Source organism: Myxine glutinosa, chromosome 2 (assembly GCF_964187855.1).
Source record: "Myxine glutinosa chromosome 2, kmMyxGlut1.1, whole genome shotgun sequence".
NCBI lineage: Eukaryota > Metazoa > Chordata > Myxini > Myxiniformes > Myxinidae > Myxine > Myxine glutinosa.
In genome coordinates this window covers 116926977-116954945 of record NC_136262.1, presented here as the reverse complement: position 1 = coordinate 116954945, position 27969 = coordinate 116926977, and the positions used below count along the sequence as shown (strand labels likewise).

At 53.3% G+C, this 27969-nt stretch overlaps 1 protein-coding gene across 2 annotated transcripts in view; it reads right to left on the bottom strand.

Moving 5' to 3' along the window:
• The window catches only part of LOC137421361 (neural cell adhesion molecule 2), a 150563-nt gene that overhangs the window by 19008 nt on the left and 103586 nt on the right, over positions 1-27969 (bottom strand). For both annotated transcript variants that reach the window (XR_013622342.1, XM_068107345.2), the window contains exon 16: positions 16147-16324. Coding sequence is in view for 1 of the 2 variants with exons in the window: in XM_068107345.2 (XP_067963446.2) it covers positions 16147-16324 (178 nt within the window). In the remaining variant the exon portion in view is untranslated. The remainder of the gene's footprint in view (positions 1-16146; positions 16325-27969) is intronic.

Genomic DNA, 27969 nt, shown 5'->3' with positions numbered 1-27969 from the left:
AACAAGACCCCTAGAGTTCCTGAACATGACCCCTGGAGTTCCTGAACATGACCCCTGGAGTTCCTGAATATGACCCCTGGAGTTCCTGAACATGACCCCTGGAGTTCCTGAACATGACCCCTGGAGTTCCTGAATATGACCCCTGGAGTTCCTGAACATGACCCCTGGAGTTCCTGAACATGACCCCTGGAGTTCCTGAATATGACCCCTGGAGTTCCTGAATATGACCCCTGGAGTTCCTGAACATGACCCATGGAGTTGCTGAACATGACCCCTGGAGTTCCTGAACATGACCCATGGCGTTCCTGAACAAGACCCCTGGAGTTCCTGAACATGAGCCCTGGAGTTCCTGAACATGCCCCTGGAGTTCCTGAACATGATCCCTGGAGTTCCTGAACATGACCCCTGGAGTTCCTGAACATGACCCCTGGAGTTCCTGAACATTACCCGTGGAGTTCCTGAATATGACCCCTGGATTGTCATATTTATTATAAAACGACCAGAGTCAGAACACAACAAATGCATCAATTAATCATTGTAATTAGGTGCCATGGGTTTCAATGTTTTATTCATTCATTTATCATTCATTCATCATTCATTTTCACACCGTGGAGGAAGAGCACCTACTTCTTTAAGCACAATAAATACAAGGATCAAGCAACGACTCACCTTGCTCACTTCCCAAGGATAATAGGTGGAGAAGGAAAACTGTGTCTTGCGCGTTGTTCCATGTCATGCAATGTACTTTATTCCCCGAAAATGCATCTTGTGTGTTGTATTCCTTGTGTGTAGCATATGACGAAGTAGAACGACATTTGGGAGAGCGCATACCTCCACCAGGTGAAGAGTTTATGTTTTGTACCCCAATAATAAACCGGATCTGAATTCGGACCTGAACCAAAATCTAATCGGGTTGTTCTTGTCACCGAACGAACTCATCCACCAAGTTTATTCATAACTCATCCATAACTTTTTTTATATTCTGCTATATATTATTTTGACGACATAGTAGCTCAAACTTGGAATATACATCGGCCAATATGTTTAGTTAATGGCTTTAAAAACAAATTGCACCTCAGTGATATATTTTTTGCATTAAAATTAAATATATATAAATAAATATATATATATATATATATATATATATAAAAATATATATATATTATATTATATTGAAGGAGCTGTGGCTCCCACGTCGATCGAAAGAATGGACGCGACAAAAAGCTTGAATTCATCTGAGCTGCTTTATTAGAATCAAACACTCAGGCACTCTGGGAAAAACGTTTTACGGTCGGCAATATATATCTATTCCGCCAGGGGGTTTGCCCAGGCCTGGCGCCAGGGGGCGTGGCCCCGCGGGCCGGCTGCGGCCTGGCAAGCCGAGGGCGAGCCTGCCCGGGCGTCCCGACCGAGGCCTGGCAAGTCGAGCGCGGGCCTGCCCGGGCGTCCTGGACGAGCCCGGCCTGGTGATCGCTCCGCGTCCTTGATAGGTGCAAGGCGATTGTGTAACCCCAGCGGCAGCCGCTACACACGTCCCCCCAGAATCGACTTGCACCGGCAGGGTCAACTTGAGGGGGGTCCTGATGACCCGGCCGAAGCGACCCCTGGTGGGTCGTGGGAGGGGGTCCGGTGAGGTGGTGGGCGGTCGAGTGGGGGGCACCGTGGACGGGGGGCGGCCTCGCCGCGGCGGGAGGGCCACCCGTGGTGGGTGGTCGACGTCCACGTGCGCCGGCTTGAGGCGGTCCACTGCAATCCGGTCCGACCTGCCGCCGATGTCGATGACGAACGACTTGTCGTCCCGTCGCAGCACCCGGAAGGGCCCGTCGTACGGCGGCTGGAGTGGCCGCCGATGTGCGTCGTGACGCACAAAAACATACTCCGCGGTGCGGAGTGCTGGGGGGACGTAGGACTGGGGGTCACCGTGGTGGGATGTCGGCACGGGGGCAAACCGTCGGGCGGCCTCCTGGAGGTCCGAGCGCTGGCGAGCTGCGGACCAGGGGCTGGTAGCGTCGGGCACGAATTCGCCCGGGACGCGTAGCACCTGGCCATAGACCAGCTCAGCGGTGGATGCCTGGAGGTCCTCCTTGGGGGCCGTGCGAAGGCCCAAAAGGACCCACGGCAGCCGGTCGGCCCAACCGCCGTCTTGAAGGCCGGCCATGAGCGCGGCCTTCATGGAGCGGTGGAATCGCTCGCACAACCCGTTTGCTTGGGGGTGGTAGGCCGTAGTACGGTGGAGCTTGACCCCCAGGTTGCGGGCGACCGCGCCCCACAGCTCGGAGGTGAACTGTGGTCCGCGGTCTGACGAGATGTCCGCCGGTGCGCCGAAGCGGGCGACCCAGGTGGCGATGAAGGCCTGCGCCACGTCGGCGGTGGTGGTGGAGACGAGGGGAACGGCCTCCGGCCACCTGGTGGTCCTGTCCACCATGGTGAGCAGGTGTGTGAACCCTCGTGATGGGGGAAGGGGGCCCACCAGATCCACGTTGACGTGGTCGAAACGTCGTTCGGGCACGGTGAAAGGTGCCAGCGGGGCCTGGGTGTGTCGGTGGACCTTGGCCCGTTGGCAGGCGGTGCAGGCGCTGGTCCAATCGCGGACGTCCCGACGAAGGCCGTGCCAGACGAAACGCGCCGACACCAGCTTCTGGGAAGCTTTCCGGCCCGGGTGGGAAAGGCCGTGGAGGGAGGCGAAGATGCGGCGTTGCCAGGTGACGGGCACGATGGGGCGAGGCCGGCCTTGGGAGACGTCGCAGAGCAGGACAGTGTCCGCGCAGGGGATGTCGGCCAGGCGGAGGCCCGTGTCCGCCGCCCGGAGGGCTTGCACCGTGGTGTCGGTGGTTTGGTCCGCCACCATGAGCGCAAAATCCACGCCCAGGTGGACCGCGTTCGCGCTGGCCCGGGAAAGACAGTCGGCCATGGCGTTGTTTTTGCCGGCGACGTGCCGGATGTCCGTGGTAAACTCCGACACGGCGGAGAGGTGGCGCTGTTGGCGGGCCGACCATGGCTCCGTGACCTTGGCCATGGCGTAAACCAACGGCTTGTGGTCGACGAACGCCGTGAAAGGTCGGCCCTCCAGGAGGTGGCGGAAATGGCGGACGGCCAGGTGTAGACCGAGGAGCTCCCGGTCAAACGTGCTGTATTTGAGCTCGTTCGGCCGGAGCTGCCGGCTGAAAAAAGCGAGTGGCTGCCAAACCCCGTTCACCCATTGCTCATGTACGGCGCCCACCGCGTAGTCGGAGGCATCCGTGGTGAGGGCGATGGGAGCGTTGAGCACCGGGTGAGCGAGCAGTGTTGCGTCGGCGAGGGCCCGCTTTGAGCTTTGGAAGGCCGCATCCATTGCTGCGGACCAGGCGATGTCGTGCTTGGCCGGCTTGCCCCGGAGGGCTTCGTAGAGGGGCCGCATGAGTTGAGCAGCGCGGGGCACGAAGCGGTGATAAAAATTCACCATTCCCAGGAATTCCTGCAGGGCCTTTATGGTGCGGGGACGCGGGAAAGTGGTGATGGCCTCGACCTTGGTTGGCAGCGGCACAGCCCCGTTCTTGGTGATGTGGTGGCCCAAAAAATCAACGGCCGTCGTGCCGAAGTGGCATTTGGCCGGGTTGACGATGAGGCCGTGCTCGCTGAGGCGCCCGAACAGTGTTCGGAGGTGGAGGAGGTGCTCGGCCCGGGACGTGCTGGCGACGAGGATGTCGTCCAGGTAAACGAAAAGGAACGGCAGGTCACGCAGCACGCCGTCCATCAAGCGCTGGAACGCCTGAGCCGCGTTCTTGAGACCAAACGGCATCCGCAAGAACTCGAATAAGCCGAACGGCGTGATGACTGCCGTTTTAGGGACGTCGGCCGCCCTGACAGGTACCTGGTGATATCCCCGTATGAGATCAATTTTTGAAAAAATGACCCGTCCCGCCAGACGGGCGGAGAAGTCTTGGATATGCGGGATCGGGTACCTGTCGGGTGTTGTAGCGTCATTAAGACGGCGGTAGTCGCCACACGGGCGCCATCCACCCCCCGGCTTTGGCACGATGTGCAGTGGCGAGGCCCACGCGCTATCGGAGCGCCGCACGATGCCGAGGTGCTCCAACGCGTCGAATTCGGCCTTCGCAACGGCAAGCTTGGCTGGGTCGAGGCGGCGGGCCCTGGCGTAGACCGGCGGGCCCGTGGTTGGTATGTGGTGCTCGATCCCATGCCGTACTGCGACGGCCGAAAACGTCGGCCGCGTGAGGGCCGGGAACTCCGCGAGCAGGCGAGCAAACTCGTTCGCCGCCGGGACGGTGCATGCCAGCTCGGTCGGCGCGGAGCTGCTCAATGTGCATACCAGGGAGCTGAAGGTTTCAGCGTTGATTAAACGACGCCGTTGGACGTCCACCAGCAGTCCGTGTGCGCAGAGGAAGTCGGCGCCGAGCAGAGCCATGGGCACGTTGGCGGTTACAAACGTCCAAGCGAAGCGTTGGCCGCCGAAGCAGAGGGTGACGTTGCGCGGGCCGAAGGTGCGGATAGTCGATCCGTTGGCCGCAACCAAGGAGGGGCCGCAAACCGCGGATTGCCTGTCCTGGTCAGAGGCGGGCATGACGCTCACTTGGGCGCCGGTGTCGCACAGGAAGCGCCGTCCGGACGCTTTATCCGTGATGAACAGTAAGTTGCCCGTGTGACTGTGGCCGGCGCTCATGGCAGGTAATGAACGCCGGCCTGGCCGTTTCCCGACCCGCCGAAGGTGCACGGGGGTCGGCATGTCCGGGCCTTCTGTCCGAACCTGGCATGATAGGAACACCACGCTTGGTCGGGTGGAGGCTTCGGACGTCGTGCTGAACGTGGTCGGCTCGGTACAGCGGCCGCCAATTGCGTCGGCAGTTCGGCCGTCGAACGCGCCGGGTGCTCGGGCGCCATGGATGGTGCATCAGGCGGCGGCGGGTCCCATGTCGCCGCTGCGATGCGCTGTCCCGCGGCGGAGATTTTGTCGGCTTCTCTGGCAAGGGCCCGGGGATCTGTGATCGTCGTGCTTGCCAGGGCGAGGCGTACCGGGTTAGGCAGCTGACGGAGGAACAGCTCCCGGAACAGGAATGCCGGAGAGTGCTCGCCGAGCAGCGAAAGCATGTAGTCCATTCGCTCGGAAGGGCGCGTGTCGCCAAGCTCCGGCAAATCGAGCAGGCGCCGTGCGCGTTCCGCCGCTGGGAGGGCGAAAGCGTCGAGGAGAAGCTTCTTAATCGCGCCGTATTTGTCCGCGGCTGGCGGGCTCTCGAGGAGGCTCAGGGCGCGGGCTGCGGTGGCTGAACCGAGCGCAGCGACCACGTGGTGGAAGCGGGTGTCGTCCGCCGTGATGCCCCGCAGGGCGAACAGGGACTCCGCTTGTGCGAACCAAACCGCCGCGTGAGCCTCCCAGAAGGTAGGCAGTTTAAGGGCGACTGCCGTGTCCATGTCGGTAGGTCACCAATGAAGGAGCTGTGGCTCCCACGTCGATCGAAAGAATGGACGCGACAAAAAGCTTGAATTCATCTGAGCTGCTTTATTAGAATCAAACACTCAGGCACTCTGGGAAAAACGTTTTACGGTCGGCAATATATATCTATTCCGCCAGGGGGTTTGCCCAGGCCTGGCGCCAGGGGGCGTGGCCCCGCGGGCCGGCTGCGGCCTGGCAAGCCGAGGGCGAGCCTGCCCGGGCGTCCCGACCGAGGCCTGGCAAGTCGAGCGCGGGCCTGCCCGGGCGTCCTGGACGAGCCCGGCCTGGTGATCGCTCCGCGTCCTTGATAGGTGCAAGGCGATTGTGTAACCCCAGCGGCAGCCGCTACAATATATTATAATAGGCTACGGTTATTCTGTCTGTCCGGGGGTGTGGCTTACTCCGTTTACAGAGTAGCTCCACGCATTCTTGGAGAGGCTTCATGTAAACAAATATCCTGAAGGAACTGCGCTCCAACGCGAGTCGAAAGAATTGACGCGACCAAAGACGGAATTCGTCCGAGTTGCTTTATTGAAACAAAACAGCTCAGGTATTCTCACAAGCCCGTTTATCGGGCAGCAATATATATACACATTTATGTCGGGAAGTTTGCCCGGCAAAAGCTATACCGGGCATGCCCGGGTGTCAAGGGCGAGCCTTGGAAAGGCGAGTGTGGACCTGCCCGGGCGTGTTTGGCTGCGGCCTGGCAAGTCGAGGCTGGGCGTGCCCGGGCGCTCTGGACGAGCACTGGAAAGGCGAGAGCGGGCATGCCCGGACGCTCTGGGCGAGCCCTGGAAAGGCGATAGCGGGCATGCCCGGACGCTCTGGGCGAGCCCTGGAAAGGCGATAGCGGGCATGCCCGGACGCTCTGGGTGAGCCCTGGAAAGGCGAGAGCGGGCATGCCCGGGAAAGACGAGACCGGGCGTGCCCGGGAGGTTCGGGCGTGCCCGGGAACAGTGAGTCCGGGCATGCCCGGGAGAGGCGCGTCTGGCCGTGTTCTGGCCGGTGCAAGGCGATCGTGTGCATCCAGCGGTAACCGCTACACACGCCCCTCCAGAATCGACCTGCACCGGCAGGGTCAATTTAAGGGGGGTCCGGATGACCCGGCCGAAGCGACCCCTGGAGGGTCGTGGGGAGGGGTCCGACGTGGTGGTGGGTGGTCGAGCGGGGGGAACTGTGGACGGGGGGCGGCCTCGCCGCGGAGGAAGGGCCAACCGTGGTGGTCGGTCGACGTCCATGTGCGCCGGTTTGAGGCGGTCCACAGAGATCCGGTCCGACCGGCCGCCAACGTCGACGACAAAGGACTTGTCGCCCCGTCGCAGGACCCGGAAGGGCCCGTCGTACGGCGGCCGGAGTGGCCCCCGGTGCGCGTCATGACGCACAAAGACGTACTCCGCTGTGCGAAGCGCCGGGGGGACGTAGGACTGGGGGCCACCGTGGCGGGACGTTGGCACGGGGGCAAATCGGCGGGCGGCCTCCTGGAGGTCCGAGCGCTGGTGTGCGGCGGACCAGGGACTGGTAGCGTCGGGCATGAACTCGCCCGGGACGCGGAGCGGCTGGCCGTAGACGAGCTCGGCGGCGGACGCCCGGAGGTCCTCCTTGGGGGCCGTGCGGAGGCCCAAAAGGACCCACGGCAGCCGGTCGGTCCAACCGTCGTCCTGAAGGCCGGCCATGAGTGCGGCCTTCATGGAGCGGTGAAACCGCTCGCACAACCCGTTGGCTTGGGGGTGGTAGGCCGTGGTGCGGTGCAGCGTGACCCCCAACGAGCGGGCGACCGCGCCCCAAAGTTCGGACGTGAACTGTGGGCCGCGGTCGGACGAGATGTCCGCCGGTGCGCCGAAGCGCGCGACCCAGGTGGCGATGAACGCCTGCGCCACGTCAGCGGTGGTGGTGGAGGTGAGGGGCACGGCCTCCGGCCACCTGGTGGTCCTGTCCACCATGGTGAGCAGGTGGGTGAACCCCCGCGATGGGGGCAGGGGACCCACCAGGTCCACGTGGACGTGGTCGAAACGCCGTGCAGGCACGGTGAAAGGTACCAGCGGGGCCTGGGTGTGGCGGTGGACCTTGGCCCGCTGGCAGGCCGTGCAGGCGTTGGCCCAGTCGCGGACGTTCCGTCGAAGGCCGTGCCAGACGAAACGCGCCGACACCAGCTTCTGAGAAGCTTTCCGGCCCGGGTGAGAAAGGCCGTGGATGGAGGCGAAGATGCGGCGCTGCCAGGAAACGGGCACGATGGGGCGAGGCTGGCCCTGGGAGACGTCGCAGAGCAGGACGGTGCCCGCGAAGGGGATGTCGGCCAGGCGGAGGCCCGTGACCACCGCCTGGAGGGCCTGCACCGAGGTGTCGGTGGTCTGGTCGGCCGCCATGAGCGCGAAGTCCACGCCGAGGTGGACCGCGTTCGCGCTGGCCCGAGAAAGACAGTCGGCCACAGCGTTGTCTTTGCCGGCGACGTGCCGGATGTCCGTGGTGAATTCCGACACGGCGGAGAGGTGGCGCTGCTGGCGGGCCGACCACGGCTCCATGACTTTGGCCATTGCGTAGACCAACGGCTTGTGGTCGACGAAAGCCGTGAACGGGCGGCCCTCCAGGAGGTGTCGGAAATGGCGAACGGCCAGGAATAGACCGAGCAGCTCGCGGTCGAACGTGCTGTATTTTAACTCGTTCGGCCGGAGCTGCCGGCTGAAAAAAGCGAGTGGCTGCCAAACCCCGTCCACCCATTGTTCATGGACGGCGCCCACCGCGTAGTTGGAGGCGTCCGTAGTGAGGGCGATGGGCGCGTTGAGCACCGGGTGAGCCAGCAGCGTTGCGTCGGCGAGGGCCCGTTTTGCGCTCGCGAAGGCCGCGTCCATGGCCGTGGAACAAACGATGTCATGCTTGGCCGGCTTGCCCCGGAGGGCCTCGTAAAGGTGCCGCATGAGCTGAGCAGCGCGGAGCACGAATCGGTGATAAAAATTCACCATGCCGAGGATCTCTTGTAGGGCCTTGATGGAACGGGGACACGGGAACGTGGTGATGGCCTCGACCTTGGTCGGCAGCGGCACGGCCCCGGTCTTGGTGATGCGGTGGCCCAAAAAGTCAACGGTCGTCGTGCCGAAGTGGCATTTGGCCGGGTTGACAATTAAGCCGTGCTCGCTGAGGTGACCGAACAGTGTTCGGAGGTGGAGGAGGTGCTCGGCGCGGGACATGTTGGCGACGAGGATGTCGTCCAGATAGACGAAAAGAAATGGCAGGTCGCGCAGCACGCCGTCCATTAAGCGCTGGAACGCCTGGGCCGCATTCTTGAGGCCAAACGGCATCCTCAAAAATTCGAACAGGCCGAACGGCGTGATGACGGCCGTCTTCGGGACGTCGGCCGCCCGGACAGGTACCTGGTGGTATCCCCGTATCAGGTCAATTTTGGAAAATATGACCCGTCCCGCCAAACGGGCGGAAAAGTCCTGGATGTGCGGGATCGGGTACCTGTCGGGGGTGGTAGCGTCGTTGAGGCGGCGGTAGTCGCCACACGGGCGCCATCCGCCCCCCGGCTTTGGCACGATGTGCAGTGGTGAGGCCCACGCGCTATTGGAGCGCCGCACGATGCCGAGGTGCTCCAACGCGTCGAACTCGGCCTTTGCCACGGCGAGCTTGGCCGGGTCGAGGCGGCGGGCCCTGGCATAGACCGGCGGGCCCGTAGTGGGTATGTGGTGCTCGATCCCATGCCGCACTGCGACGGCCGAAAACGTCGGCCGTGTGAGGGCCGGGAATTCCGTGAGCAGGCGAGCGAACTCGTTCGCCGTCGGGAGGGCGCACGCCAGTTCGGTCGGCGCGGAGCTGCTCATCGTGCACGCCAGGGAGCTGAAGGTCTCGGCGTTGACAAGGCGACGACGTTTGACGTCGACCAGCAGCCCGTGCGCGCAGAGGAAGTCGGCGCCCAGCAAAGCCATGGGGACGCAGGCGGTCACAAAGGTCCACTGAAAGCGCTGGCTGCCGAAGCAGAGGGTGACGTTGCGCGGGCCGAAAGTGCGTATGGCCGAGCCATTAGCAGCGACCAAAGAGGGGCTGCAAACGGCGTCCCGCCTGTCCTGCTCGGAGGCGGGTATGACGCTCAGTTGGGCGCCGGTGTCACAAAGGAAACGCCGCCCGGACGCTTTGTCCCGAATAAAAAGCAAGTTGCCCGAGTGGCCGGCGCTCATGGCTGGGAATGAACGCCGGCCCGGCCGTTTCCCGACTTGCCGAAAGTGCACGGGGGTCGGCACGTCCGAGCCTTGTGTCCGAACCTGGCGTGGTAATAACACCACGCCTGGTCAGGTGGAGGCCCCGGCCGTCGTGTCGGAAGTGGTCGGTGCGGCGTGGCGGCCGACAGTTTCACCGGCAGTTCGGCCTCCAACCGCGCAGGGCGCTCGGGCGTCGTGGGCGTCGCCTCGGACGGCGGCAGGCTCCAGGTAGCCGCGCCGATGTGTTGGCCCGCCGATGAGATGTTATCGGCTTCCCTGGCGAGGGCGCGGGGATCGGTGATCGACGTGCCAGCCAGGGCGAGGCGTACCAGGTGAGGCAGTTGGCGAAGGAACAACTCGCGGAACAGAAAATCCGGAGAGTGCTCACCGATCAACGAGAGCATATAGTCCATGCGCTCGGACGGGCGCGTGTCGCCGAGCTCGGGCAGGTCGAGCAGGCGCCGTGCGCGTGCCGCCGGTGAGAGGGCGAAAGCGTCGAGGAGGAGCGTCTTCAGCGCGTCATACTTGTCGGCAGCCGGCGGGTGCTCGAGGAGGCTCAGGGCGCGGGCCGCGGTGGCGGAACCGCGCGCTGCCACGACGTGGTAGAAGCGGGTGTCGTCCGCGGTGATGCCTCGCAGGGCGAACTGGGAGTCTGCCTGGGCGAACCAAACAGCCGCGTGAGCCTCCCAGAAGGTAGGCAGTTTAAGAGTCACTGCCATGTCCATGTCGGTAGGTCACCAGTGAAGGAGCTGCGCTCCAACGTGAGTCGAAAGAATTGACGCGACCAAAGACGGAATTCGTCCGAGTTGCTTCATTGAAACAAAACAGCTCAGGTATTCTGACAAAAGCCCGTTTATCGGGCAGCAATATATATACACATTTATGTCGGGAAGTTTGCCCGGCAAAAGCTATACCGGGCATGCCCGGGTGTCAAGGGCGAGCCTTGGAAAGGCGAGTCTGGACCTGCCCAGGCGTGTTTGGCTGCGGCCTGGCAAGTCGAGGCTGGGCGTGCCCGGGCGCTCTGGACGAGCACTGGAAAGGCGAGAGCGGGCATGCCCGGACGCTCTGGGCGAGCCCTGGAAAGGCGATAGCGGGCATGCCCGGACGCTCTGGGCGAGCCCTGGAAAGGCGATAGCGGGCATGCCCGGACGCTCTGGGCGAGCCCTGGAAAGGTGATAGCGGGCATGCCCGGACGCTCTGGGCGAGCCCGGGAAAGACGAGACCGGGCGTGCCCGGGAGGTTCGGGCGTGCCCGGGAACAGTGAGTCCGGGCATGCCCGGGAGAGGCGCGTCTGGCCGTGTTCTGGCCGGTGCAAGGCGATTGTGTGCATCCAGCGGTAACCGCTACAATCCACCATTTTATTACCTCAAATAGCTTTGAGGCCTGTTTAGTTAGGCCCGTGCTGTCTTTCTCTCTCACACAGGTTTATTCCAACTCAAATTCGATATATCATTTCATTTTTAACAGTCGCTAACATAGTTTTAGACTCGGTTGAAAAAAAACGGGAAGAGAATCCCATGAAATTTCCGTTTATAGAACGAAATGAATTCTCAAAGGCCTGTAAAACAAAGCCCATTCATTGAGTCACCCTCACGATTTTATCTCGAATTCACCATCTGATTTAATTTTTTATCGATGGTTTTAGACCATCGTGGTCGACATTTATACCCGACTTATTTTAGGCGGTGTCAGAAATAATTGAGAACATTCATGCACACACGGGAAAATGCAGAGATATATTTTTAAAAATCGTGCTACGATGATACATGAAAATACACCGCCTAAAATAAGTCGGGTATAGATGTCGACCTATATTAAAAATTCGCTTTTTCTTTTCCGTTAAGATATATTACTTTTACTTTTGATGACAGTCGTCACAAAAACGACATATATTTCTTCGTTCTTATTTCATTCAACATTATTATCCGGAAGTAAAATATGTTTCAGGAAATTACCGAGAGATATTTCTTCGTTTTTTTTTTATTAGTTATGTGCGCATACACTTTAAATAGGTTTATTTGAAATCTTTAATTTTCACAATGTAATTTACTTGCCATTTGTCATTTGATGATTACGAGACACTTCCTCTTGAGGATCGTGACAATTCATGCGTTGCGTGGAAACTTCCATTTCCAAAATGAATGAGACGGTCGATGAAGAACGCAGACTTTAACTGGATGCAGCAAGAAAACGAATGAGACGGGTGAACGAGTCTGTCGACGAACCTCAGTCCTCAATGCAGACTTGAACAGGATGCAGCAAGAAAAAGAACGAGACGGGAGAACCGCACAGGATGCTGCTGCAACAACGATGAGGAGGGTTGGAGAGGAGCGAGGAGTTGGAGAGGGGCGAGGGGTTGGAGAGGAGTTAGGGGTTGGAGAGTGAGGACCTTGGGGTTGGAGAGTGAGGAGCTCGGGGTTGGAGAGTGAGGAGCTAGGGGTTGTGGAGTGAGGAGCTAGGGGTTAGAGAGTGGGGGGCTAGGGGTTGGAAAGGAGTGAGAAATTGGAGAGGAGCTTGGGGTTGGAGAGTGAGGAGTGAGGGGTTGGAGAGTGAGGAGTGAGGGGTTGGAGAGTGAGGAGCGAGGGGTTGGAGAGTGAGGAGCGAGGGGTTGGAGAGTGAGGAGCGAGGGGTTGGAGAGTGGGCCGATTGGAGCGGAGAGTGAGGAGTGATTGGAGAGGAGAGTGAGGAGCGATTGGAGGGGAGTGTGAGGAGCGATTGGAGGGGAGTGTGAGGAGCGATTGGAGAGGAGTGTGAGGAGTGATTGGAGAGGAGTGTGAAGGATTGGAGAGGAGTGTGAGGGATTGGAAAGGAGTGTGGGGGATTGGAGAGGAGTGTGAGAGATTGGAGAGGAGTGTGAGGGAGTATTGGAGGGGAGTGTGAGGAGGTATTGGAGGGGAGTGTGAGGAGGTATTGGAGGAGAGTGTGAGGAGGAGTGGGATTGGAGAGGCGTGAGGGTGGAGAGAGGAGAGTGTCAGGTGGAGAGGAGTGAGGGGTCACATATTATGTGAAATAAATAAATTGTGTTCATTACAGCATTTCTGGATCTGATGAATTGCCAGTAACCATTTTGTAAAATATAATGTGCAGCATCGAAATCAAGATGTCCAAATGTCACAAACGTCCATGCCGGTGGGATTCCCACGGGTGACCCCACTAGTATATATATATTGTTGCGGTTCTCCGCCGCCCTTCTTACCCTTACCAAGGGGGGATTAAGCCCCTTGTTCTTTCTGGGCCTGGCGTAACCGAGAGACTTGAAACGCCTCTTCCGGGCAAACGCAAGGTAGGGTTTCGGGACCAAGTCTCGCTCGTACCTAAATACCTGCGCCGCCACGGAAGCGGGGAACCAAGCCTCGCACGAGCCACGTGTAATTTGAGAACACCGAGCAGATTGCGTACCACGTGATCCATGCAGTCACTGTTGATATTGGACCCCGATTAGAGCGGTTTCATTCGTACCACGCTTAGTCAATGATGGAAATCACAAAAGCGGTAGAATCAAAGGAAGAACACAGGTTTAATTATTATTTACACTTATGTACAAGTTGGTAGAAAGCAGACACAGAGCAGAACTTAAGCAGTTTTATTATAAAATCCCAGACACGGGCCCGTTCACACTCACACAGGGAAATTGCAGGCAGGATGATGTTTAGGCCAAACGTGCCGACTTGGTCGGCCAGGAACGGCCCCGGCCGGCTCTCCTCGGTCACAGCACGTCCCGCGATGATGGCGAGCAGGCGGTGGAAAGATCCTCGTAGCGCGTCTCCCGAACAAAAGGCAGATGATGAGGCAGGAAGGCGGGAAGGAATGTACGTGTCTCTCGGCGCGGCTGGCGGTTCCACAGCGCGTTTAGCAACCAGCGCGCTATCACTCGCATAACCCAATGCACTATAGCGGCTCGGCTTCAAACTCAACCGAGCGTCACTTTAATATGAGCGCGTATCTTGGTTCATGCGCGCCTTTCTCCGATCTCGTATCTCTCAAACTCCAATGCTGACCGCGCTCCTTCAACTCCTCTTCTCTTCTCGTCAGTCCTCACTCAACTGCTCCTGGTGGCTTTGCGCAACGGTTATATCGCCACGCCCTGTGACGCAATGCTGCAGCCACTACCTGTGAGCCCTGATTGGCGGCTTGCGCTTACCGTCAGCTTCTTCGCCGCCCTCATTCGGTCCCGACCCGACCTGCTAGGCCTGCCTCGTGTTAATTCGCGCCAAAAAGCCAAAGGCAGCACAAAGAGGCATAAGAGGCATAAGGCAATGGAGGCGGGATAAGGCAATGGAAGTATGAGAAGGACCTACTCTCATTATTCTACTCAACGCAAAACTAACACAGGAAAAGGACTATGCTCACAAATACTAAGAGATAACTGCACTATCGCGAGGCTACATGTTGTTTGTGTGACTAACTATGAGGGGAAAATTTAACCTTTATTAAACAAAAGTCAAAACCGCAACACTATATATAAATATATAAAAATATTATTACACAAATCTAACGTGCTAGCCCAATGGTCTAATGGATAAAGCATCAGATTCCCAAACTGGGGAATTGTGGGTTCAAGTCCCATCTGGGCTGAATTTTTTTTTTCCCCTTACTTTTTCAAGTCTTTTATATTGTCTTGAATAATGAACAAATGAACATTTTGTATGATGAACAAATGCATTTTATTCATATTTAAGACGTAATTGTTCGTAAAGCTGAATTGCAGCGTCATTATGAGTATTGCACCACGTCAAATTGCTTGTTGTATGGAAATCGAGGGAGGCGCAAAGTGCCCCTTCCTTTTTTGGGATGGTTTATCTGTATGCAACTTTAACACGAGGACTGAAAATTAGTTTCTCGGCTTCTACTGGTATATTGTATATATAAATATCCATATATACACACTTTATACACCTTTAAAAAAAAAAAAAAAAAATTCTAACAAGCTGGCTCAATGGCCTAATGGATAAAGCATCAGACTCCCAAGCTGGAGATTGTGGGTTTGAATCCCGTCTCGGTTGAATTTTTTTTTCCCCTTACTTTTTCCAAGTCTCTTATATCGTCTTGAATAAAGTCTTGTACGATGAACAAATGCATTTTGTTCGTATTTAAAATGTATCTTGTGAAAAAATGTCAAGGGCATAGCAAAGGGCCCTTTACATAAGGGTATGTGCGATGTGGCAAACTATAGAAAAGAAGGGACATTCCATAGCTTGTAGAAAATGCTGAACAATACAAAATAAGGGGCATTCAAAAAATCTCGTGTGCATGCTGGACTACCCTTGTAGTCAGGGCCCTTTGGGATATTTTGGGGCCGTTTGGTTCAAATTCTTCCAAAAGCACCAAATTTGGCCCAGATGTTGCCCATGCCATACTCTTTAAATTTTTGACGGGCGCCAAGACGGGCGCCCCCCCCCCCCCCCCCGGGGGCCCCATATTGGCGAAATACTAAATGGCCGCCACCCGGATTAGAGGAAAATCAGTTAAATAACCAAAAGGGTTGGAATCATGTATGATACCACTTTTCAGGGGTTTTCGAGGTCAAGGAATCCAATTATGATGTTATTTTGATGATTCGAGGTCAAGGTCAACCCTCAAGGTCATCTTAAAGGTCATTTTTGAATCAAACATGTTGGTTTTTTAGTTTTTTGCCAAGATTTACGCGAGGTTCACCATTTTATGTTTCTGGGTTGGGTAATCGAACTCTGACCTTATTTTTGACAATTAGAGGAAATATTTACATGTCTATTTCCTAATTTCCAGGCATATGCAGTTCATCAGTCTAATTACAAAGGTACGGATTTTGATGTTTTATGAACTGTATGCCATATCCTTGTGTTTAATTTTTGTGCGATCATGATCCGAGTTCATGTATACATGATTGTATACATGTCATAAATATGACGTCATAGGTCATGTGACCTGGTGGCCATATTGGAATTTATGAAAACCTTAAAAATGGATCCCTGCCTTCATTTTTCGATCGATTCATTTTGAACTTTGACCACTTATAGTACGCCATGTGATTGGATGCATATCCTAATTATGACGACATAGGTCAGGTGACATGGCGGGATGGACCGGTATGGTCCCCGGATCATACCGCCCTTGGCGCCCGTCAAAAATCGAAAGAGTATGGCATGGGCAACATCTGCGCCAAATTTGATGCTTTTGGAAGAATTTGAACCAAAATATCCCGAAGGGCCCTGACTATTGTGTTCTTAGGCGGAACCAAGTAATGCTCTAGAAAAGGTCATATAAAGGGGCGCCCCACATCTGGCAAATAAAATACATTTACTTCTTCATGCAGGTGTATGAATCAAATTGGCGCCCCTTTCCCAAAAACAAAGCATCTCTACTCTCATCACTCCACAAACGACTCCATGGTACGAGTACAGTTCCTTTGCCTTTCTTCACTCCAGTGCCAAAAAGCTACAGCTTCACCATCATCTCACATCGACTTCAAACCACGTGACCATGTGTTCCTCATCCCACGTTCACACACATGTCCATCATTCATACATCATTCCCATATTTCCCACTCACCAGTCCGTGGGTCGTCGCTTTGCATGAAGAACCTGAAGGAGGACGATGGAGATTGACCAACCTGCGAAACCGCTCGCACTTCACCCGTGAAATATTTGCCTGGAGTCAGGTTTTTCGGGAGGACGAGGTGACCTTTAGGTCCCACCTGAGATTCCAGCCACGGGGAATCCTTTCCTTCCTAGAAGAACATCCATTTATGCAATTGATGAGTCATTCCTTGGGATGCACTTGATATGTACACAAGTAGGCCTACATCGTTTAAATCCCGAATTCTTTTTAATTCCTTATCTTTCTAACATTAATCAAAGTCTCATGGAGGAGTTTGTACCCAAATCACACCGAAACACTAATTTTCATGTGTGGTGGCATCATTGGCTGAGGGCACGTCTGTGCCGCTGTTGCAGTGCCCGTACTGGTTAGGGCAGCAATTTGTCATTTGTTCATGGTGCCGGAGATAGCTTGCCTACTCCTTGCGAAGGACACCGTGGGATATTTAACGTACACCAACTAATGCCGGCAAAAGGGATGTCCAGTTTAACGTCCATTCGAGGGACGGCACATCATTGATGAATCATCTTTATCTGTGAAACACCAGGATGACATTTTATACTTGAGTCAGGATTCAAACCCAGGCTTGACAGCTTAGAGATGTGTGTGCGTTACCTCTAGGCCAACCTTAGTTTAATGTGAATTACAAGGACATTCATATAAACAACAGACATGGGATTCCATGGGATTCCAACCCGGATTCCCCACATCATGATGTGTATATATACAGTCTCGTGAAAAAGTAAGTACACCCCCTGTAAAGTTTCGACTTTTTCAACATATTTCAACATACAGCTATTTAATCTTCATTTCAACAATATTGATAGATGAAGGTGATATAATATAACAAACATCATGCAACATTTACATTTTGTAGTCCATTGTATAATTTAAATAAACATAAATGCAAATTTCGCATGTGGAAAAAGTAAGTACACCCCTACATTTATCACTACAAATACCTAAAATTAGAATCAGGTGCACCAGCTCAGGTGCAAATGATTAGAACATCGTTAGAGAGGATCTTGGAGGAACCTGCCTTATTTAAACCTCAGACATTTCGTTTGGTTTGCTCTTTGTTGTTGAAGTGTGCGGCGTCACCATGCCTAGATCAAAAGAGCTCTCTGAGGCCTTCAGAAAGAAGGTTATAGATGCCTACGAGTCTGGGAAGGGATTTAAAAAGATCTCAAAACAATTTGAAATCAATCATTTGACTGTCCGGAAGATCATCTGCAAGTGGAGAAGATTCCAAACAAATGCCAACTTATTCAGGCCAGGCCGCCCCCACAAGTTCAGCCCGAGAGCAGACCGCAAGATCCTGAAAGAAGACTCTAAGAACCCCAGAACGTCATCACGGGACCTACAGGTAGCTCTTCCCACTGTTGATGTCAAAGTGCACGAGTCTACCATTAAAAAGAGGCTGCACAAATATGATCTACATGGGAGGTGTGCCAGGAGGAAACCTTTGCTGTCCAGAAAGAACACCAGGGCAAGACTAAAGTTTGCCAATGAACACCTAGGCAAAGACCAGCACTTCTGGAACAATGTGCTCTGGACAGATGAGTCAAAGGTAGAGCTATTTGGCGACAGTACCAGAAGACATGTTTGGCGAAAACCAAAGACAGCATTTGACCACAAGAACCTGATACCAACTGTAAAGCATGGTGGTGGAAATATTATGGTTTGGGGCAGCTTTGCTGCATCAGGGCCTGGGCAGCTCACCATCATAGAATCCACTATGAATTCTTCATTGTACCAGAGGGTGCTTGAGGATAATGTGAGGCCATCTGTCGGAAAGTTGAAGCTCAACCGAAGGTGGACCTTGCAACATGACAATGACCCTAAACATACCAGTAAATCCACCAAGGAATGGCTGAAAAGAAAGAAATGAAGGGCTCTGGAATGGCCAAGTCAAAGCCCGGATCTAAATCCCATCAAGATGTTGTGGGGGGATTTGAAACGAGCCAAGAAACCCCTCAAACATCGCTCAGCTGAAATAATTCTGCATGGAGGAGTGGGCAAAAATTTATCCTAGTCGATGTCAGAGACTGGTAGACAGTTATAAGAAACGCCTACTTGAGGTTGTTTCTGCCAAAGGGGGCAATACCACCTATTAGAGCCAAGGGTGTACTTAGTTTTTCCACATGCGAAATTTGCATTTATGTTTATTTAAATTATACAATGGACTACAAAATGTAAATGTTTCATGATATTTGTTATATTATATCACCTTTATCTATCAATATTGTTGAAATGAAGATCAAATAGCTGTATGTTGAAATATGTTGAAAAAGTCAAAACTTTACATGGGGTGTACTGACTTTTTCACGTGACTGTATACAGTATATATATATACAGTGTATATATATATATATATATATATATATATATATATATATATATAATTATATATATATATAATTATATATATACTAGGGCATGCCCGTACTATATCTATATCTAAAATTATATCCCCCCCTCTATTTACATGAAATGGTTTGGTCCATGAAATGTTTTGGTCCATTCGCAACGCCAAAGCGAACGGCGAACGCTTTACATGAAATGGTTTGGTGCATGAAATGTTTTGGTCCATTCGCAACGCCAAAGCGAACGGCGAACGGCTTGCGAGTACAGTGACAATCCTCCCCCCCTCTATTTAGATGAAATGGTTTTTATTAGTTTTAAAACATAGTTTAACGCCAACATAGCGCCAACATAGTTTGCAAACGTGAAATAAATGAATACGCTCTCAAATGTGCCATCCGAGGCAGAGTGTGTCCGCCACGTTCGGCACACGCGATAGCTCGCTGCTCTCTGATTGGTTGAATCGTTTTTTGGACATAGCTCGGTAAGTAATTGTCCGATTAATATGAAACCTTGAAAAGGCACATCCTCGGGTCCCCAGCAATATACCTGGCAAGTTTAAAGTATATCGGACCCGTGGTTGTCGAGAAACAGCGGTCACAGACAAACAAACGTACAAACGTACAAACGTACAAACAAACACACAGAGATTACTGGAATTATAGATAGATATATATATATATATATATATATATATATAATTATATATATATATAATTATATATATATATATATATATATATATATATATATATATATACATACATATATATATTGTTACGGTTTTTGGAACCTTCACTTTGTAAATTTAGTATTAAAATTTCCTATGTACATTTCCCCTTTAATTGGCTGTTAATTGAAATGAGTGCACCGTAGCTAGTCCATGTACAAACACGTAGAAAATCATATATACCCTTCTAAATAGTTATTTCCTTATTATGTGTATTAGTTTAAGGCTGTGTTTCCCACTAGTTGACTCTGCATTGCACCGAATTGAAATAAGATAGGATCCCTCCGACACCCCCATGGCCTCTTCAAATGCCAGTAACTTTGGATGGGGTTATTGGCATCACCATCGCGATTCGCATTGCCAACTGCATTCGCCCTCCATTGAGCACGCGGTCAGCTCGGAGAAGAAAGGCGTGTCTCCACCTCGTCATGGGAGGGAGGAGTGAACCAGCCCCGATCAACCAACCAAGGATAAGGGGTTTGGCTTGAGAGGGCGGAGAGAGAACGATCGGGCAGTTTCGCGAACGTTCCAGGGTGTGGCGATATATAACCCGTCGCCCGGAGCCTCCCACCGCAGTCCACCGGGAGAGAGTTGAGTGAGCAGCAGCAGATGAGTGAGCATTCCACCGGAGTCCACCGCAGCTTTGAGTCCACCGCAGCTTTGAACCAACCGGAGCTGAACCAACCACAGCTGAACCAACTGGAGCTGAACCAACCGCAGTTTTGACCACCGCAGCTTTGAGCGTCGACAGCGGTTTCGGCCGCGGCTGCGAAGCGACGCCGCCGTGCGAACACGCCTGAGGAGGGGCGGCGGCTGCTCACTCCCGGCCCGACAGTTCTCCTGCTCCAGCTGAACCTTCCTCGCCTTCCTGCCATTCCTGTCATCATCCCCGTGTAAGTCTGACTGTCGTCTGTTTTGTGTGTCTTGTCCTGGGGTATAAGTAAGCTTGTATAGGTGAGGTAGTATTGCACTGTGTCTCTCCTTCTGTCTTTATTTTCGTTTTTTTCCTCCTCCTTGGTTTCTTTTGATTTGTACATAATTAGTTAGTAATAAATCCTGTTCTTCCTACCTTGCCTTCTTTCCTTTACATCCGTTTCGTTTTAGTGATTTCCCCATTGGATACCTGTGGCATGATTTGGCCAACGTTTAGAATCGGGTCTAGTTTCTGCTAATGGTTCGTGCCGCGGCTGCTAATCCGCTCGGCAATTAACATCTTGTCCGCGGTTGCGAACGAGGTTGCTCACCTGCCTCTCTGGAGGGAGCTGGGCAACTTCAGGACTCACGTCGGTCAGTCGCACACAAGGGGATTAATCCCCCCTTGGTAAGGGGAAAAAGGGCCGATGGTGAGATCCGCAACAATTGGTGTCAGGAGTGGGATTCGGACCTGAAGTGCGCTTAGCGCACTCAAAATTACGAGTGGCCCAAAATTTTATTTTCTAACTCCACTAAATTTTAAAATCGTGCCATGGATAGTCAAGGCGATCGGGTGCCGGTGGGTGAGTTAGAAGGGGGGGTAGAGTCGACCCAGGACCCCAGGGAAATGTATATGGGGGAGAGAGAAGAGGAGAGCAATGAGGATGTGGTTGCGGGGGTATCAGGTGCGCAAGATGGCGCCCTCGCGCACGAGGTTGCAGCGGCACCAAATGTCGCCGCGCCCGTGACCTTAGCAGCGCCGCCAATGGACTGGGGCCTTTTCATGCTGCAAATGGAGGCCCTTATGGCCAAGATGGGGGAGCAAATGGAAAATAAAATGGATGCTCGGAGCGATAAATTGAGTGAGAAACTGGGAGGCCAAATGGGAGCAATGAGGGACGAAGCGCGGGGGTACCAGCGCCCAAATTGGGAAGTTGGACAGTAAATTTGGGGGATTAGAAAATCAAATCGGGGGGCTAGAAGCCAAATTTGAGGGTTTAGACAGTAAAATTGAGGGCTTAGACAGTAAATTTGAGGGTATAGACAACAAATGTGAGGGGTTTGACAACGGGATGAAAGGGGTGAAGAATGGGTTAACGGGGTTAGAAAACACAATGGAAGGCAAATTGAGGGAAATAGGGGAGCAATCCGCCCGGGAAATTAAACAAATGGGAGATAAAATAGAGGAGGTGAAAATCGGGTTGGAAACTAAATTGGATGCCCAGAGGAATGATTTGGAGCAGATGAGGGCAGCCTCTACCAAGGAGATGGGAGAAATGGGGGAGGAGATAAGACGAGGTGTGGGCGAGGAGTTCGCGGGGGTACGCGAGGAGGTAAAGCGGGGTGAGGAGCGTATGGAGAAAGAGGTGAGAAATAGTACGGCTAGGTTACAGGGGGGAATAGAGGATCTGACGAGGGTAGTAGAGCAGCTGACGGTGGGACAAAAGCAATTAGGGGAGCAAGTGGAGAAGAACACTGCGGTAATCGTGGGGTTGAAGGCGACACAGAAAGAGCTTAAAAAAAAGAACTCGTAGCGACGAAGAGGGAATGTCAGATGGTACATGAAGGGTTGACAAAGAGGTTGGACGAGGTGACAGAGACAATGGAGATGAAAGAACGGGAGGTGAGGACGCACATAGAAACGACCAAGGTGGCCTTAGAGGAAGAAATTGAGGGGGCGCACCGGGAAATGAAAGAGGTAAAGCAAAAATTAGAGGAAGTGGAGGAGGGGGTGAGTGAAATTAAGAAGAGACGGAGGGAAACTAAGAGAGAGATAAAGGAGGAGGTGATGGAATTGGTGCAAGGTCTGTGCTCAAATCATGATGATGTGCTTACTAACCAAATAAAGAGTTTGCAGGTGGCGGAGGAGGAGCGAAGACGAGGTACCGAGGTGAGTGGCGATATACTCGGAAATGTATATGATGTGAGGGGAGATTCAGTCGGCTTGGGTGTTGGTTTAGACCCGGGTGTTCGTGAGGGACCAATGGTGAGGTGTATGACTGGTCCGCAGTGTATGGAAAAAGGAGGTGTGCGAGGATGTCCGACTATGGGGTGTGTGAGGAAAAAGTGCGCGCCGAGGAGTGAGTGTGCTGTCGAGAGTGAGTTGGTCGTGGCGCAGGTGTGGGGGGGGGGGGGGCACATGGAAGCGCGTGATGGGGAGTGTTACAGGGGATGTAACGGAAGAGTGCACACCTATGGTGAGTGTTATGGAGGGCGTAACGGGAGAGTGTGTGCAAGAGGATGCACGAGGAAGGTGTGTAACAGAGGAGTGCATGATTACAGAGTGCGCTGTCAAGAGTAAAGGTGAATGCGCGACCGAGTGTGGTGGTGAGAGTAGTGAGAGTGACACGGAGTACGAGTTGGTTGTAGCAGGTGAGAGAGAATGTACACCTGGAATGAAAGGATGGACACCTGGAATGGTCGAGCGCGTGTGGGAATGCACACTTGAGTTGGTAGTGAAGCACATGATTGGGTGTGCCGATGAGTGCACACCGTGGTTGTCACAGAGGATGTGACCGAGGAGTGGGCGGGAAGAGGTGTGTTGATGAGGTGTGCGAACGACGAGTGTGTGCCAAGGTGTGCGGTGGTCAGGTGTGTGATGAAGTCTGTGAGTGTAATGAGTGTACCTGGGGGGTGTGTAAGAGAAGGTGCAATGACGGAGTGTATGGAGACACCTGGATGTGTGAATGAGGAACGGAACGCGTGGTGTGAGCATGCAAGTGAAGCATCGACGTTAAACGGAGCAGCGGTTCGATCGACTTTTAGCTGAAGCGAGCCCTCGGTTCGTGCCGGGCTTTGTGTGCAGCGGGAACCAGCGGGGATCGTAACCACGGCGGTTTCGAAATAACCGCCGTGCGGGATCCATGCCGGGCCTCGCTCCGAACGGTCACGTCCGTGCTCCGCTAGGCGGAGCGGGCGGCCCGGTAGGAAGGGTCGGCACGGCGACCCCTTGTGGTTGAGGCGTTCCGGCAGGGCGAGATCGGGCCATCGGGCGGGAGACCGGACGGCTCTGCGCCGAGGTCGACCTTGGGATCTCGGCCTGAGCAAACCTCCTTCCCTGAACCGAATGCCGGACGGATCCAACCGCCGGCAACAAACCACCCGCATTCATTGCTCGGCTCCACGAAGCCGGGCTTTGAAAATGTAACGACGCACCGAAGCTCAAGTTAAAGGACATTTGGTAGGGATAGGGAATTTGTGATTGGCAAAAATTTGAAAAGCAAAATTGATGATTGGTAAACTGATTGGCAGTGATTGGGAAATTTTGATTGGTTGGAATTTGATGGCAAAATTGATAGTGGGAGATGCCCGATGTGGTGGGATGGCAACTCTGCCATCCCTCACACAAAAATACCGGGCACATGAGCTATAGGTTTATGGGGTTTATGGCAGTGTAAGCTCGCCGAGGGAGGGTTAGGATAAAATGATAGGGATCTAGAGAAGATTGACCATAGGTAACGGTAGCGTTAAGTAGCGACATTCCACCTGTAGTGGGGACGTAGGTAGATTAGTTTGGATTATAACAACGAGGGAGCGCAATAGTTTAAAGGGGCGACTGGGAAGCGCAAGTTTCAGAGGGGAGTAGTTAGATCAGATGATGCTGTGTGTGTGTGTGTAAAAATGTATTCAGTAGCGTATTGTGAAAAGTGTGGGTGAGTGTATTGTATTGAATGAAGAAGCCTGGGAGGAAGGAGGGTGCAGGAGGCACCAGGTGTGATTGCACAGGTGTGCAAGTGAACAGGTGTATGGAGCAGTGTATGAGTGAGTAATGGTGATTGTGAGTTGTATTGAGCGTGGAAGTGTATGAAGCAGCGTATGAGGGATAATTGTGGTTGTGCATTGTATTGAATGATTGAAGAAGCCTGGGAGGAAGGAGGGTGCAGGAAGCACCAGGTGTAGGTGTGATGGCACAGGTGTGCAAATACAGGTGTATGGAGAATGGTTGTGTGGAATACATGGAGTATGGAATATATGGAGTATGGAATGGATGGTGTGGAGTGAGTATGGTGGAAACTGTGGAGTGCAGTGGATGGTGCGAAGGTGTGTAGGGGGAAAAGTGGACCCATATCACGAATACCCGGGGAGGGTAGTTTAAGAGTTAGGTAGAGGGAGTAGGTAAATTGTGGTTGGATATTGGCATCTGTGGTGAGTGGTGGAAGAATGGTGTTTGGATGGGTGCATTAGTGACGTGGAAATGGCTGGGCGTGTGGCCTGTTCGTGTGTGTAGTTAAATGGGCACTCCGCCACTGTTAGGATGTTGGCCAGGTGAGGCCGCAGGTGGGCTCTGGGAGCCGTTAAAGTTGTTGATGGGGCCCGAGGATCCGGAGGACGGACCCAGGTAGCCCAGTGCCAGAGAGGGCACCGAGTGGGGAGAGCGCCAGAGGGCCTTCCCCAGTTAGATAGGTTAGGGTAAGGAGCAGGTAAGCTCGGAGGCAACTGCAGTGGTGGAGGTGTGCAGGTGGGTAGACCTGCTGGGAGAGCCACACAACCCAGTCCTGAAATTGTGCAAAGGCACAGGGAGTTGAATCGGGGGAGTGAGACCCCAAATTGAGGAAGCACCACAGTTTGGTCAATGGGAATTTGGTTCTTAAAACCGCATAGAGTAAGTTGGCCAATGGATTGGCAGGGAAAGACCCCGGGTAGTGTAAAGTGAGTTAATGTCATTTAGAAGGTAGATAGGATTGGAATCTCCTCGCACCATCTATATCCACTCACCTGAGGTAACAGAACTCCACACCATGCCATGTTTTTATTATTTTTGTGCAAATGTTTGGAATGTGAGACGCATCATGACGTGGGTGTGACATTGTGTTGTTGTTCTATCTCTCCCTCCTTATGAGGAATTGATGATGAATTTGGGTGATGGCAAATTTGGTTAGAGGGAGTGAAAACGAATTTGGTATAGGGGAAATATGGGGAGGACGAGACATAGTGACGGATTCGTAAAGATGTAGATATTTTGTACATACGGGGGTAAGGGGCAAGGGTAGAACAGGTGACGGGTGGGGTGACGTACGATAGGGACGAGCTTTTCTCCGCTCGGTCTCCAGACGCACCTCACCTTGCATTGCCTTTATTGATGTGTACCCTTGTGACCTTACCCCTCACTCACCTGTCTTCTCTGTCTTCCTTCCCCAACCGGAGGAGCGTGTGGGGGGGCCGCGTCGGTGTGCCCGAATCCCCGCAACCAGCTGCCTGCATCGATGCACCACTTATGGACCACATGTCTGTGGCTGAGCACCACTCATGGACCCCACGGGTTGGGGCATGGCCCCTCTGCTGGAACCGGCCACGATGGCCCAAGATCTTGCTTGCGGACCCGGTGAGGTGGCACCAAGCCCACAGGTGAACCACCCATAGTCGGCCCCTGTGGGCCATAAATAAAAAATGGACACGGTTGTGCACTTTTATGTCCAAATAGGCCGCAACCAAGAAGATGAGAATGACAACATCAAGAAGAACAACGGCCAGCAGAGGGAGCCGAAGAGCAAGACCACCAGCAGGGGTTTGTTTTTTATTATGAACTGTGGTGACTGTGCACTCCGGTGCGTTTTGGTGCTTTATGGTGTTCTTTGTTGGTGCTGGTGCGTCGATGCAGTGCAGGCTGTCCCCCCCCCCCCCCCCAAAAGAACAATCACAGGTCCTGGGTTGCGTTTTGTAAATACAATCTGCGTCATTTGTAAATAATGCTCCCCACCGTTCATGTTTAGTTTGAGAACCATTCCGCAATTCGGTTATCCTGTGGGCGTGAATCTGTTAGGCAGGATGCAATGCAGCAGAGGGACATACTTATTTGTGTTTTAAAACTGTCACACTCAGGGTCAGGTTAATTGTAGAGGGAACTACACCTACGTGCCACACTAAGTTAAAGTTTTGTAGGCCCGAGACGTGCCGTGTGGAATGAGGGTGCTGTGTTACGGTTTTTAGAACCTTCACTTTGTAAATTTAGTATTAAAATTCCCTATGTACATTTCCCCTTTAATTGGCTGTTAATTGAAATGAGTGCACCATAGCTAGTCCATGTACAAGCACGTAGAAAATCATATACCCTTCTAAATAGTTATTTCCTTATTATGTGTATTAGTTTAAGGCTGTGTTTCCCACTAGTTGACTCTGCATTGCACCGAATTGAAATAAGATAGGATCCCTCCGACACCCCCCATGGCCTCTTCAAAATGCCAGTAACTTTGGATGGGGTTATTGGCATCACCATCGCGATTCGCATTGCCAACTGCATTCGCCCTCCATTGAGCACGCGGTCAGCTCGGAGAAGAAAGGCGTGTCTCCACCTCATCATGGGAAGGAGGAGTGAACCAGCCCCGATCAACCAACCAAGGATAAGGGGTTTGGCTTGAGAGGGCGGAGAGAGAACGATCGGGCAGTTTCGCGAACGTTCCAGGGTGTGGCGATATATAACCCGTCGCCCGGAGCCTCCCACCGCAGTCCACCGGGAGAGAGTTGAGTGAGCAGCAGCAGATGAGTGAGCATTCCACCGGAGTCCACCACAGCTTTGAGTCCACCGCAGCTTTGAGTCCACCGCAGCTTTGAGTCCACCGCAGCTTTGAGTCCACCGCAGCTTTGAGTCTACCGCAGTTTTGAACCAACCGGAGCTGAACCAACCGCAGCTGAACCAACCGCAGTTTTGACCACCGCAGCTTTGAGCGTCGACAGCGGTTTCGGCCGCAGCTGCGAAGCGACGCCGCCGTGCGAACACGCCTGAGGAGGGGCGGCGGCTGCTCACTCCCGGCCCGACCGTTCTCCTGCTCCAGCTGAACCTTCCTCCCCTTCCTGCCATTCATGTCATCATCCCCGTGTAAGTCTGACTGTCGTCTGTTTTGTGTGTCTTGTCCTGGGGTATAAGTAAGCTTGTATAGGTAAGCTAGTATTGCACTGTGTCTTCTCCTTCTGTCTTTATTTTCGTTTCTTTCCTCCTCGTTGGTTTCTTTTGACTTGTACATAATTAGTTAGTAATAAATCCTGTTCTTCCTACCTTGCCTTCTTTCCTTTACATCCATTTCGTTTTAGTGATTTCCCCATTGGATACCTGTGGCACGATTTGGCCAACGTTTACAATCGGGTCTAGTTTCTGCTAATGGTTCGTGCCGCGGCTGGTAATCCGCTCGGCAATTAACATCTTGTCCGCGGTCGCGAACGAGGTTGCTCACCTGCCTCTCTGGAGGGAGCTGGGCAACTTCAGGACTCACATCGGTCAGCCGCACACAAGGGGATTAATCCCCCCTTGGTAAGGGGAAAAAGGGCCGACGGTGAGATCCGCACCAATATATATATACAGACTTGGCATTTAATATGGAATTTATTTTTTTCTTGACTTGGGTTTACTTTCTGAACTCAGTATATCAATGTGGTGAGTTTCCTTTACCCTTCGGTGATGTCTTTGTTGAAAGAACCATGTCACTGATTGTCTTTCGCAGCAAGAAGTCAATAACAGGATTATATCACAAGTGGCGTGACAAAATGTAGGGACAGGTACATTTGACGATTGGCTTCACAATCGGGTATATAAGGGTTGTTGCGTTCTGTATTAGTGGAAAACAACTGCTGCAAGTCTACAAAAGTTATTGCCGCTTCCTCTGGAGATGGTCCGTCAACTTGACAATGCTGTTTGTCATGGAGTGGTGGCTTTACGAAATTCTGGCATGAAACAGCGTGCTATTGCTCGGCAGTATGGCATCACTCAAGGTCAGGTGTCAAAGATCCTGAAACGAAATGCTCAGAGGGGTGTCCCTACTCCAATACCGAGGCCAGGA